This window comes from Macrotis lagotis, chromosome X, assembly GCF_037893015.1.
Source record: "Macrotis lagotis isolate mMagLag1 chromosome X, bilby.v1.9.chrom.fasta, whole genome shotgun sequence".
Lineage (NCBI taxonomy): Eukaryota > Metazoa > Chordata > Mammalia > Peramelemorphia > Peramelidae > Macrotis > Macrotis lagotis.
In genome coordinates, this window is record NC_133666.1 from 694,291,921 (window position 1) to 694,302,670 (window position 10,750).

A 10,750-nucleotide genomic window follows, 5' to 3' on the forward strand; every position below is an offset into this window, starting at 1 on the left:
TGCATGTGAACAACTGAATGGGTTTTTTCCAAAACTGGAAATGTCATTGCCCTGATGATCAGGTTCTGCTGTGGGGGCCATTTTCCAATGGTGCCAGTCATTGACTGGCTGGGGCAGCTGATTGCAAGAGTCCTTCCGTTCCCTTCCCCCTTCTTCCCAATGGCAGCTGTTGTAAATCTCTCCTCTACCTCCAGTCTCCTCATCCCCTGCTGGTCCTTGTCTTCTCTGGAAGTAGGCTGGGCATGTGTGTTGTAGGTGTCTGGATACAGGCAGGGCGCATGCTTCTCACCTCAGAAGCAAGTAAGTGATGGGAGTAGAGTTTGAATCTAGGCCTTTACTAGCTTTCCATTATACCGTGAGTTTGTCTCGTCCAGTCCATGGCAATTGCTGTACAAAATTAAAGTCACTCATTGGCTAAGGGGACCCCTACTCTGGGGCTACTGTGTTAAAAAAACATCATATAAAGTCTTCTTTTTCTGTTCTCCATTAGTTGTTTAAAATTACAGGAAGGCCTGGATACGGAAGCATTTGCAAAATAATAATAGCCAGCATTTATACAGTGTTGTAGGGCTTGCACAGCTCTATCATTATAATTATCTCATTTGATCCTCACAACAACCCTGGGTGGGGACGCTATAATTATTCCCATTTTACAGATGAGGAAACTGAGACTGAGCAAGGTTGAATGACTTACCCATCCAGCCCCATGCTTATCAAATTTTTCCGATGGCAATAAGTTGTAGCTTCCACATAGGTTGACAGCCAAGCTCCAAAAATGTCTTGGAAGGCCAGCGTGTTGGGCTGAATCTCATAAGATGAAATTCCACAGGGAAAAATATAAAACCAGGTTTACAATTTGAATTCAAAAAATTCATCCTCACCATGGCAGAAGCTGGACTGTGTGGTGGCTTGAGCACTGGACCTGGAGTCAGGAAGACTTGGGTTCAGGTCTGATCTCAGCAGCTCTGTGACCCTGGGCAAGTGCCTCAGTTTGTTGGTCAAAGATGGAGAGCCTTTTGTGAACTGTGAGATCAACAGTCTAGAGTTTGGTGTTGCAGCTTAAAAGGCTGACTTGGGAGGGGCAAAACTTTCCTGTAACAGGGTGGGGTCAGCCTCACCTTACTCCTTGGGAGCACTGGGTGGTTCAGTTCTGGGTGTCATATTTAAGATGGACTTTGATAAGCTGGAGAGTGTCCAGAGGAGGCAGCTGGGTGAAGAAGGGCCACCTGAGAAGATCTGTGGGAGGAAATGGGAATATTCACCCTGAACAAAGGAAGGGGGGCAGGGAGGGACTCAATAACAGTCCTGAGATCAGTTCCTTCTGAGTAGGGACTGTTTTGTTCTTTTTACTTACACTCCTAGTGCACAAGGGATAGAATGAAGGCCTGAATTCAAATCCAGCCACTTACTAGCTGTGTGACCCTGGGAAAGTCACTGAATCCTGTTTGCCTTAGTTTCCTCATCTGTAAAATGAGTTGAAGAAGGAAATGGCACGTCACTCCTGTATCTCTGTCAAGAAAATCCAAATGGGGGTGGCTAGGTGGTGCAGATAGAGCACTGGCCCTGGAGTCAGGAGGACCTGAGTTCAAATCCAGCCTTAGACAGTTCATAATTACCTAGCTGAGTGGTCTTGGAAAAGCCACTTAACCCCATTGCTTTGCAAAAAAAAGCCAAAAAAAGAAAGGAAGGAAGGAAGGAAGGAAGAAAGGAAGGAAGAAAAGAAAACAACAATAACAAAGTGCCTTGCAAAAGGGCTGACAGCATCCGTGAGGTGGCCTGAATTAAATTTCAGGAGTCCTGCAAAAGCATTCCATAGACTCACAGACCTTGGACTGGGGTAGCCAGGCCATCTGGTCCAACCCCCTTCTTTTACATATGAGGAAACTGAGGTCTGCAAAAATTAAATGAGTTGCTGAAGGGTCACGGTGGAGGCAGGATGGGAACCCAGGCCCTGTGTCTCCAGACCCACATTTCTTCTATCACGGTTCCTTGCCCCGAGTCCCACACCTGGCTAAGTTAAATGATAGGTTATGCGGCTGCCTCTCTGGGGGAGAATTTCAGTTAAGTCAGTCAGAGGACACAAGGTTGGGGTTTCCTGTTGCACCGAAGGGTCCTTTTATCACCAAGAATACACCTGCCATGCAGATGCCTTCTCCCCCAAACAAATGTTTAAGATACGTGCTATTTATGATGAAAACTGAGAAAAATAGAACCGGCTCCAGAGGGTGTGTGGGGCAGCAGCAACCCGCCTTGGCCATCTTGTATAGCGGGTAAGGTTGAGCCTAGAGGCAGGGCCATGTGCCAGTGAGGAGAGCGAGGAGAGGGCAAGGATTTAGGAGCACACAAGACAAGGGGCATAATGAGGGGTCAAATGGGTCATTCTGACATTAAATGAGAAGGGCTTTGCACAAGCAAAACCCGCAGCCAAGAGGGCGGTTCTGGAAAAGGTCTCATTTCTCCACTATATGGAGACCGGAGTCAAATTGATAAGAGTTCACTAACAGAAGTTGTTCGCTTCCGGGCCACACAGCTGGGACATCATTAAGTGTCTGGGCCGCATTTGAACTCGGGCCCTCCTGCCTCCAGGGCCGGTGCTCCGTCCACGGTGCCACCCGGCCGCCCCGTGGCCTGCACTCTCTGCTAGTTTGTGCCAGGCCCTGGGGCTGGGCCATGGCCACGTGTCTGGGCCGCACTGGAACCCAGGCCCTCCCGCTCCAGCCGCAGGGCGGGGGCCGGCCACAGGGCAGGCAGGAGGGGCACAGCGAGGCGGGCGCCTGCGGAGCGGCGGGGGGACCCCGGCCCGGGCGGCCGCACGCGCCCCTCGGAAGGTTCCAGAATCGTGCCAGCCAAGGCGGCCCGCGCTCTCGCTCCGGTCCCGCGAGACTTGGGCCGCGTCCGGGCCTGCGCACGCGGCGGGCACAGGCCGCCCGGGAGCCCCGGGGCCTGGCGCCCCCGAGCGGCGCCCGCAGACCGCGCGCGGGGGAAAGGGAGGCGACTGCGCCTGCGCCTCCGGGCCCCGCCCCGGGCCGGGCGGAACCCCGTCCCGGGCGCGTGGTGCGCGTGCGCGGGGGAGCGGCCCGGAGGGAGAAGCCATGGCCGCGCTGGGGCTGGCGGGCCGCGCGCTCGCTCTGCGGGGCCGCGCCGCGGGGCCCCGGGCCTGGTGAGCCCGGGCCGGGGGGCGGCGGGCGGGGGGGCCTCGGGGCGCCGGCCCGCCCCAGGCTGAGCCCCCCTTGTCTTCCAGGCCGGGGCCGGCCCGCGGGCACCACGGCTGGACGGCGCTGCTGTCGCTGCGCGCGGCGCCCCCGGCGAGAGGGGAGCCCCTGCGGAAGAAGAAGAAGGTGGACCCCAGGATGGAGCAGGCGGCCAAGGAGCGGCTGCGGAAGAGGATCAAGAAGCTGGAGAAGGCGGCCCCGGAGCTGGTGCCCATCGAGGACTTCATCACGCCCGCCAAGTGCCTGCTGGAGGACAGGTGGGCGCGGGGGCGGGGCCCGGCGTGGTGGGGGCGTGGCGGGGGCGGGGCCAGGCGTGGCGGGGGCGGGGCCCGGAGTGGCAGGGGCGGAGTCCGGAGTGGCGGGGGCGGGGCCCGGCGTGGCGGGGGGCGGGGCGTGGTGGGGGCGGGGCCCGGCGTGGCGGGGGCGTGACCCGGAGTGGCAGGGGCGGAGTCCGGAGTGGCGGGGGCGGGGCCCTGCGGGGCACGCCCCCACCCTGGCTCTCCCGGTGCCCAGGCAGCGCCCGGAGCCGCAGCTGCCCCCCGAGGCCCGCGACAGGAGGACCTGGCTCATGAGGCGCTGGGCCGGCTATAAGCAGCAGGAGCAGGAGGCCGAGCGGGAGAAGGTGGCGGCCGTGCTGGGGGCGCAGCGCCGGGCCCTGCGGGAGCTGCGCCTGGAGTCGGAGCCGCTGTACCTCGCGGCCGCCCGGCGCGACCCCGGCTTGTTTCCCTTCGAGGCGGAGGGCCCCAGCCACACCCCGGCCACCCCCGGCTACCAGGCTCCCGAGGGCAAGTACAACGACGTCACCAGAGTGTACCTGCAGGTGCTGCACAAGCGCTAGGCCCGGCCGCCCGCCTGCCCAGGCCGTTCCCTGAGCGGGCACCGGGCTTGCTGGCATGAGACTGACCCCCGCGCTAGCCAGGAGAGGGAGACGGAAGGCCGCACAAATGCCCCTCCTGCAGGTGCTCCCACCCTGATGGAGTGGCCCAGGCCCCCCCACCCCCGCTGGGTGGGAGCCCAGTCTTGGACCTTGTATTTCTTGGCATTTCATGCTACGGAATATTTCAATAAAAGAATGATTTGTAAATATTATGCTTAGGTATTTGGGTGAGTTTTTGTGGGTTTTTTTTTTGCAAGGCAATGGGGTTAAGCGACTTGCCCAAGGTCACACAGCTAGGCAATGTGTCTGAGGTCAGATTTGAACTCTCAGGTCCTCCAGACTCCAGAGCCGGTGCTACAATTTTTTATCGTTTTAGAAAAAAGAAATGGAGAAACTGCTTTGAGTTGTTTCTCCTGACCCGTCCAGGGTCACCCAGGGAGGGTGGAACTTGGGGGAGCCCAGGCCTGCCCAGCAGGATCACCTCCTTCCCTGGGGTGAAGATGAGGATGAAGGATGGATGGCGGGTGGCACTCTATCCGATGGAGGCCTTGGAAATGTAATCCTTGCTGCTTGTCAAGCATTTTTTCCCCTTGGTTCTTCATAGATTTTAGGAATGAGTGCTTTTGTGAGAAACACTAGCTGTTTCCCAGCTTTATGCATTCTTTCTGCTGTTGGCTGCATTAGTTTTATTAGTGCAAAACCTTTTTAATTTGATATAGTCAAGGGGGGCTAGGCGGCCCAATGGATAGAACACCAGCCCTGGAGTCAGAAGGACCTGAGTTCAAATCCAGCCTCAGACACTTCATAATGACCTAGCTAACCTCATTGCTTTGTAAAAGCCAAAAAAAAAAAATATAGCCCAAATTATCCACTTTGCAATTTATAATGTTCTCTACTGATCATATATTTCCCCTCACCATAGATCCAACAGAGAGTAATTCTCATTCTCTTAATTGGCCTTCAGGATGGCCCTTTATGTCTAAATCTCATAACCATGCCTGCCTTATCTACTTTCTGGTTTTCCCAGCAGTTTTCATCAGATGGCAAATTTTCATCCCAGAAGCTGAGGTTCAACAGCAGATGACTCATCATTTACTGCTTTCTTTTGCACCTCCTCTCATCCTGGGGCTGCTACTCTATTTCCTAATCAGGACTGGGTTTGATGAAGTGGTTTCACATCTGGTGGAGCATGGCCATCTTCCTTTGCATTTTTTCATCAGCTTGACATTCTTGTCTGGCATTCTTGGTCACGGAGCTCCCCTAACCCTCAGAGGCAGCTACCATTAGACTGGGCTTGGGAAGGCTCTCAGCATTTGGCTTAGGGTTCCTGGCTTTCTTTCTGAGGGGGATCTGAACCTGATTTCAGCTTTGGGGAGGATTCAGATCAGTTTGGAACCCAGAAGGGAAGGGGTTTGTTCAGGATCTCCAAGGCAGAATGTGGCTGAGGCACACCCTCCTTGACCCTCAGCTTATTCCTGACTGAACCTGGACTCACCCCGAGGCCTCTGCCACACTTGCAGGGCAGCTTGGCCTTGAGCTTCGTCATCCTACCCCCTCACCAACAGCCGAGCCCACCTGCCAGGGCTTCAGGAAGCTCCACTCCTCTCCCCATCGTGGAGGGAAAGTGGGGTGTTCAAAGTTGACCATTGTGTGTAGAGACAATGGGGACGGGAAAGCCTTCCCAGATGGCTGATTTTTTTAAAAACTGAGCTGCTGACAGCACTGGAAGGAAGTCCATCTGCAGGCCAGTCATTTATTATTCATCATACCAGCACATCCACAAAAGAAGGGCAAGGCAACAATAAAGAATGGAGACAGGGGTTGAATTTTTGTTCAAACTGATCTGAAAAGCCTGGCCCAGCTCATCATCTTCATGGGGGAAGCATCAGTGAAGCAGTCTAGTCTTGTCTATGTGCCCATACCTGATGATGCCAAGGTGCTTAGGGTTTGCCTCACATCTGGGCAGTCCAAAGGAGCAGTGATAGGGCCTGGCCCCATGGTCTCAGTCCACAGTCTGCACTCCTGATGACAGCAGCCTGTCTCCTCCATCAAGTGGCCCCTCACTTGCCATTCTCCTCGGGCAGAGGCATGTGCCAGTCCTCAGGGGGGCTCTGTCTCATGGTCCACACTGGGGTGTGCTTCTGCTTGGCTAGGATGCGGGCCCGCTCACTCTTGCAGAGGAATTGCTATACAAACAAGAGACACATTATGTCCAGAATGCTCAGGTGGATGGGACCTCTGAGGACCCTGAACACCAGGCTACCCTGGCTCCCTGCAGCAGAGCACTCGTCCTGAGGCCCTGGTGGACCTAGGCCAGAAGACCGAGAGGCACTAGGAGCAATCTGCCAAGCCCCTTGTAAAAGGTTAGCTCCCCGAAGACAGGGCTTCTTTATTTTCTCTTTGTTTCCCAGCAACTGGCATTCAGTAGGGGCTTAATATTGAATGTAATCTGCAAAAGAGGCATTATTACTACTTGTACCACCTTGTTTGTGCTTCAGAAAAGTCTACTTTAACCCTAAGTGACCCAGAGATGGGGCTCATCTGCCCAGAAAGGTGCTGAACAGACAGCTCCAGAACAGCCCCCCCATCTGTTTCCCCAATTCTCTCCCCCCCTCAGTTCTAGCACAAAGCTGAGGCCCCTCCCCTCACCCCAAGGCCTGGGGCTACAGACTCACAAGCAAAGCCAGACCTGATGCCCGTAAGACCCCTGACTCAGCCCTTCTGCTTCTGGTTTTCCATCTCCCACCCACGCTCCATCGGTGGCAGTGTGGGTGTGTGGCTGGAGGGTCACATCACTCCTTTTTGTGAATTGTGATGACTGAGCTCCCACCACTCAGATGCAGGAAAGAATCCCCCCTCCGCCCAGGGTGTCCCCTCCCACCCAAAGGATTGCATTGCTTAGTCCTCGGTGTACTTTAGAGTGGCTGACCTCTTGGAACCTCCATGTTCCTCAGTCCCAAGCACCCTTGGCAGCAGCTTCCCCAGCTGATCCCCATCACTGTTTCCTCCATTCACTGGACACCCACCTTGACTGGAAACTGATCCCCTTCCCACCTGTTACAGGTAAGTCCCAGCCCCATTCCCCTGGGACACACTAGCCTCTTCCCAATACTCTGGGGGGAGGGGGGATTATCTGCCTGTCATTGCTCCAGATTGCAGGGTCTTTTAGCCCCTACTCTGTCTCCCAACATGAAGGCTTTGGCTGCTCCTACCCTTTTAAAAGGTTATTTTTTTGAAGCAATCAAGTTTAAGGACTTGCCCAAGGTCACATCTAGTAATTGAGGCCAAATTTGAACTCAGGTCCTTCTGACTCCAGGGTTGGGTTCTAAATCCACTGTGCCACTAGCTGCCCCAGGCTCCTCCTTGATAATCCCTGTAGGTCCATCCCTGGACCTTAGCTATGGTCCACCTGGAAGGTCACATGCGGGGCTTCACCTGCTTTCTGCAGGACAGATCAGGGGACTTCATTTCCTGTTAGCCCAGAGTCAGAACACCCCTCCCCACCCCCATAACTGTCTCTAGACTTTGGTCCATGATACCTTGGCTTCCGGGCTCCCACTGTCCTCCCACTGCCGGCAGTGTCTGTAATCTGTTTTCCATTGGTCACAGGATGGAGTCTCCCCGTAGGTGTAATAATGATGAAGGAAGTTCCGGATTGTGCGGCAACGCTTCCATTCAGCCCAGTAATCTTCACAGCTCCGGGGGGGCTGCAGAGGCAGAAAGACAGAGCCGTGAGGGAAGGCTCCGGACCAGGGTGGCACCAGGGTGAAGGGGGAAGGCAGGGATGCTCATGGAAAGAGCTGAGGGATCCAGGTTTGAATCCTGGTGGTGAAAGACCAGGAGTGCTACTGTTAGTTGGGGCCTCCCTGCCTAGGGGTTCTCCTCTGTAACATGGAGATACATCCTCAGACTATGAGAGGGAAGCACCCCCAGCTCCAGGAGACAGCAAAGTCCTCAAGGTTGGGCAGAATCTCATTTCTGCTTGCTGTTCCCGACCCCAGCAGTGTCTGCTCCTCAACAGATGCTTGCTTCGTAAATGATGACAACTGGCTTTCACATAGCCATGTGAGACGTGCAAAGTGCTTTTCAAATATGAGCTCATTAGATCCACAGCCACTGGGGGAGCCAGGTGCTATTATCCCTGTTCTACAGTTGGGGGACTTATCCAGGGTCACACATCTCTTAAACAGAATCTGAAGTCAAATTTGAATTCAGTTCTGACTCCAGGCCTGGCTCTCCTAATTTATCTGTCATTAAAATTATCTTTTGGCAAGCCAGTGGCACAGTAGATAAGAGTGCTGGTTCTGGAGTCAGGAAGACTCATGTTCTTGGGTTCAAGTCCAGCCTGAGGCACCTGGCTATGTGATCCTGGGCGAGTCACGTAACTGTTTGCCTCAGTTTCCTCCTTTGTAAAACAGGAATAGTCATCTATCTCAGAGGAAGGAGGAGGGAAAAGTGTTTTGAAAACTCTTATAAAGAACCTATAGATTGGGGTGGCTAGGTGGTGTAGTGGATAAAGTACTGGCCCTGGAGTCAGGAGTACCTGGGTTCAAATCTGGGCCCAGACACTTAATAATGACCTAGCTGTGTGGCCTTGGGCAAGTCACTTAACCCCTTTTACCTTGCAAAATCCTAAAAAAAAAAACCTATAGATTTTGGAAAGTAATTTGGCATTATGCTAATGAAGTGACTGAAATGTCCACACTCTGACCTTGAGATTCTATTACTAGGCTTATCCCGGAGGAGGTCACTGATAAGACCCTGAGGAGGTCACTGATAAGAAAGTTCTAGACATCAAAAAAATTTCTAGCAGCATCTTTTCTGTTACTAAATAACTAGCTGTCCATCGACTAAGGAAAAGATGGACAAATCTGGGCCTGTTACCAAGAATATGGCATCTACAGTAGGGCTTGGAAACATCACATGACCTTAAAAGCAAAGTAAAGTAGAAACGAAAATGCAACTTCCAGAAGGAAGACATTCCTGTAAATCCAAGAGCCGTTACAAGCTGATCAAGAGTGAATGTTGCTCTTTTTATAGCGGCAAACAAGTGAAAATCGAGGAGATGCGCAGCCACTGGGGAATGGCTGAACAAGTTGTGGTATATGAATGTTATGGACTACTCTTGTTCTTAAGAAAACATGAATGTCAGGCTCTAGGAAAGCATGGAATTCCACAAACCGATGCTGAGTGAAGGGAGCAGAATTAAGAGAACATTATACATGTTAACAGCAACACTGTGAGATGATCACTGTCATGGCTGTGGTTCCTTACAGCAGCTCAGAGATCAAGGACAATCCTGGAGGCCCTGTTCTGGACAACGCCATGCACATCCAGATAGAAAGAACTAAAAACGAGAAAGCCACAGAATCTGAATGGATAGATACTCTGTCCACTTTTTTAAAACTTCTCCTCCTTCCTATCCTATGGTTTTCTTTCTTTTTCCTTAGCCCTAATTTGTCATACACAAAATGACGAACATGTAAACATGTTAAATACAAATATATACGTAGCAGTGTTCAGTGGGGGAAGGGAGGGTGGAAGAAAAGTGTGTAACTCAAATATGGAAATGGATGAATGTTGAAAAACTTTTATAACATATAATTGGTAAAGTAAAACAGCAAAAAAAGGGAATGCTGCCCAATTGCAAGGAACAGATATAGCGGGAGCTCTACCGCTGCGTTACCCTGCATAGGTTTTCAGCTTTTTTTCCCAATGCATTAATCTGTTTCCTTTTTTTTTTAACCCCCCTCCCTTCTCTTTGGCAAGGCCATGGGGTTGGGTGACTTGGCCAAGGCCACACAGCTAGGCAATTAGGAAGTGTCTGCGGCCGGATTGGAACTCAGGTCCTCCTGACTCTCCACTGCGCCCCCTAGCGGCCCGTCAGAACGAGCTCTTGCAGCGGGGCGGTAAGGGGGTGCCGGGCCTCCAGGGGGCAGCACCCCTCGTCACTGGGCCGGCGGGCTCCCCCTCGGGCCCCGCCCCGTCCAAGGCCCCGCCCCCACCGGCCCACGCGGCGCTCCATCCGGGGCTCTGCCCTCGCTTCCCGGCCCCGCCCCCGGCCGCCAGCCCCGCGCCCTGCCCCCCGGGCTGCCCGCGCCCCCTCCGCGCCCCCGCGTCCCCCCGCGCCGCCTCCGCGCCCCCTCACGGACCCGCCAGAAGCTCTCGCCAGCCTCAGCCATCTTGCGGCTGCGCACCTCGGCCTTCCGCCTCTTCGGCCAATAGGAGGAGGCGAGCCTCTCGGGGGGGAGACGGACGGCTCCGCGGACCAATGGGCGCCTCACCTCTTCGTGGGGGCGGGGCTCGGGGGCCGCTGCCGGCTTCCGGCAAGATCGGGGGTTCGCGCCCCCTCGGCCCCCGCCGCGGCCTTTGCGTCTCGGGGGCTCCCTAGCTTCCAGCTGGGGCCTCGCCGCGCCTGGCAGGGCTGGCCCGGGGCACGATGCCCCCCTCCTGAATCCCGGCTCCCCGGCGCGGGGGTCGCGGGGCGGCCCGGCGCACCCCCAGATCTTGCCGCCCCGGGCCTGCACCCCGGCTGCCCAGCGGCGACAGCGGGTTCCCCGGAGCCGAGCGGAAGAGGGGACCAGTGACCGAGGCGTCGCTGCCTCGCCCAGTGTTGGGGCGCTCGCCTCACGGGGTGGGGAGCAAGCCTGGTTCCCGTCTG

At 54.9% G+C, this 10,750-nt stretch overlaps 2 protein-coding genes across 2 annotated transcripts; one reads left to right on the forward strand and one right to left on the reverse strand.

Annotated features, from left to right (window-relative positions):
- Positions 1-3,089: 3,089 nt before the first annotated feature.
- On the forward strand, positions 3,090-4,301 carry MRPL40 (mitochondrial ribosomal protein L40). Its single transcript, XM_074206466.1, has 3 exons — positions 3,090-3,160; positions 3,242-3,469; positions 3,726-4,301. Exons 1-3 carry the CDS (start codon positions 3,093-3,095, stop codon positions 4,048-4,050), a joined length of 621 nt encoding a protein of 206 aa, XP_074062567.1. The 5' UTR covers positions 3,090-3,092; the 3' UTR covers positions 4,051-4,301.
- A 1,511-nt stretch (positions 4,302-5,812) lies between these two features.
- CXH22orf39 (chromosome X C22orf39 homolog) lies at positions 5,813-10,294 on the reverse strand. The gene is made up of 3 exons (XM_074206467.1): positions 10,242-10,294; positions 7,629-7,796; positions 5,813-6,275 (listed from the first exon to the last, which is right to left on the reverse strand). Exons 1-3 carry the CDS (start codon positions 10,269-10,271, stop codon positions 6,150-6,152), a joined length of 324 nt encoding a protein of 107 aa, XP_074062568.1. The 5' UTR covers positions 10,272-10,294; the 3' UTR covers positions 5,813-6,149.
- Between the last annotated feature and the right edge of the window lie 456 nt (positions 10,295-10,750).

Excerpts from the sequence above, each read along its gene's own strand:
- MRPL40 (XM_074206466.1), top strand. The coding sequence starts at position 3,093 with ATGGCCGCGCTGGGGCTGGCGGGCCGCGCGCTCGCTCTGCGGGGCCGC. Across the intron at positions 3,161-3,241 it reads GCCGCGGGGCCCCGGGCCTG|GCCGGGGCCGGCCCGCGGGC; the intron begins GTGAGCCCGGGC and ends CTTGTCTTCCAG. Across the intron at positions 3,470-3,725 it reads AAGTGCCTGCTGGAGGACAG|GCAGCGCCCGGAGCCGCAGC; the intron begins GTGGGCGCGGGG and ends CCCGGTGCCCAG.
- CXH22orf39 (XM_074206467.1), bottom strand. The coding sequence starts at position 10,271 with ATGGCTGAGGCTGGCGAGAGCTTCTGGCGG. Across the intron at positions 7,797-10,241 it reads CTGGCGAGAGCTTCTGGCGG|CCCCCCCGGAGCTGTGAAGA; the intron begins GTCCGTGAGGGG and ends CTGCCTCTGCAG. Across the intron at positions 6,276-7,628 it reads GTGGGAGCCCGGAAGCCAAG|CAATTCCTCTGCAAGAGTGA; the intron begins GTATCATGGACC and ends TTGTTTGTATAG.